This window comes from Monopterus albus, unplaced genomic scaffold (assembly GCF_001952655.1).
Source record: "Monopterus albus unplaced genomic scaffold, M_albus_1.0 scaffold367.1, whole genome shotgun sequence".
Classification (NCBI taxonomy): Eukaryota; Metazoa; Chordata; class Actinopteri; order Synbranchiformes; family Synbranchidae; genus Monopterus; species Monopterus albus.
In genome coordinates, this window is record NW_018128247.1 from 112,022 (window position 1) to 113,448 (window position 1,427).

The following is a 1,427-nucleotide window of genomic DNA, read 5'->3' on the forward strand; positions in this document are numbered from 1 at the left end:
TACTCAGACCGCCCGTCCTCAGGTTTGTGGAAAATACATTCCTCAGCCACTTTTCGTTCATTGAAAGGGTAGAAAGGAATAGTTCCAATTATTTTAAAAATGTTGAATGGTAGAAAACATTCAGCCTTTCATTTTAAAAAGTGAAAATAAAACACGGTAAAACCTGCGTTTAGAGGGAAAAAGTGAAATAACGTGTGATTGTGTGCGCTGAGGTGAGTTCTACCTAATAGACATATCACTTGTAACAACTGACAAACCAATTATTGTACCATCACAACTAATATTATCTTCATTATTCATACTTTAGCATTTAGAAAAAAACAACATATTGATATTCTGAGAATACACCCCAACATAATTTACATCAAATAAATAACTTTAAACACAAAGTAGATACTAATTCGTGCTGTTTAATGTAATTCGACCAGGATTTTGTCTTTGAAATTGTTAAAAGTAAACTCGATGAAATGACACAGTGTCGTCAAAAATGTTAAAAACTAAATCTGAAATTATTTATGCGTCGAAAATAAAGAAAAAATGCTGAGAAGTGAAGTAAAACCAAGTTTAACGCCATTGCTCCTCAGTCTTCTTTGTTAATATCCATTAGCATATTTTTTTTGACAATTGGGGGCGGGGGGCTAAAAAGTGATGACCGTGTGTCCCAGAAGAGACGGATTCGATATGAAATAAGAAACAACGCAGCTTTAAAGCCTTTTAATCCACTAACCAAATCGTTTTTGACAGAATTTCCACCTTCCACTGTGAAAGCCTAGTTTCACAGCCTGTTTACTGTTTTCACTTCCCTGAAATAGCCTACATTTGATTTATTACTTATTTAATTGTTCTTAATTTTTGTCAGTAAAGTAAAACATTTGCTCTGGTCTGGAGTTACTTTACAGGTGGACGCACGGTGCACTTTATTGTGACTAAATAATTAAAGAATTCCGCTAAAAAGCGGCAGCGAGCGTGGAAAATGTTTAGCTGTTTATTGAAGAAGCATTGGGAAGAAGCCCAAACCAAGAGAAAGCAGTCAGGAATGTTGTTTTTATTGTTGTATGGAAACGCAAAAATTTCCATTGAAAGTCCAGGCCCGAGTATGGAAATGACCACTACGGCCCTCAGAGAAGTCAGGCAGGCCGCACCTCGCATTACTAAGTTTAATTAAAAAAATAAACATCATGTTATGGTCATGACAGAATTATTCCATAATATAAGATTCTGTAACAATTTAGAATTTTAGAAACAACTTTTGTTGGATGATACAATTGATCTGGGCCTGCTTTATTTGTACAGAGCAAAGCTCAGACAGGTTTTTTCATTCATTTGCCTTTGAGCTTCATCATGATATGATTATCTTAGAGCCTATGAAATAAACAACAGGGGTTATTCATCTTTTAGGGAAACCACTTTTTAAAAATCTCACCTTT

General features: G+C 34.8%; 1 protein-coding gene across 1 annotated transcript in view; it reads left to right on the plus strand.

Annotated features, from left to right (window-relative positions):
• LOC109951152 (homeobox protein engrailed-2b-like) overlaps positions 1 to 1,427 on the plus strand; it is a 3,158-nt gene that overhangs the window by 499 nt on the left and 1,232 nt on the right. Inside the window, exon 2 of the mRNA XM_020585467.1 lies at positions 4 to 22. Within this exon, the coding sequence (XP_020441123.1) occupies positions 4 to 22 (19 nt within the window). The remainder of the gene's footprint in view (positions 1 to 3; positions 23 to 1,427) is intronic.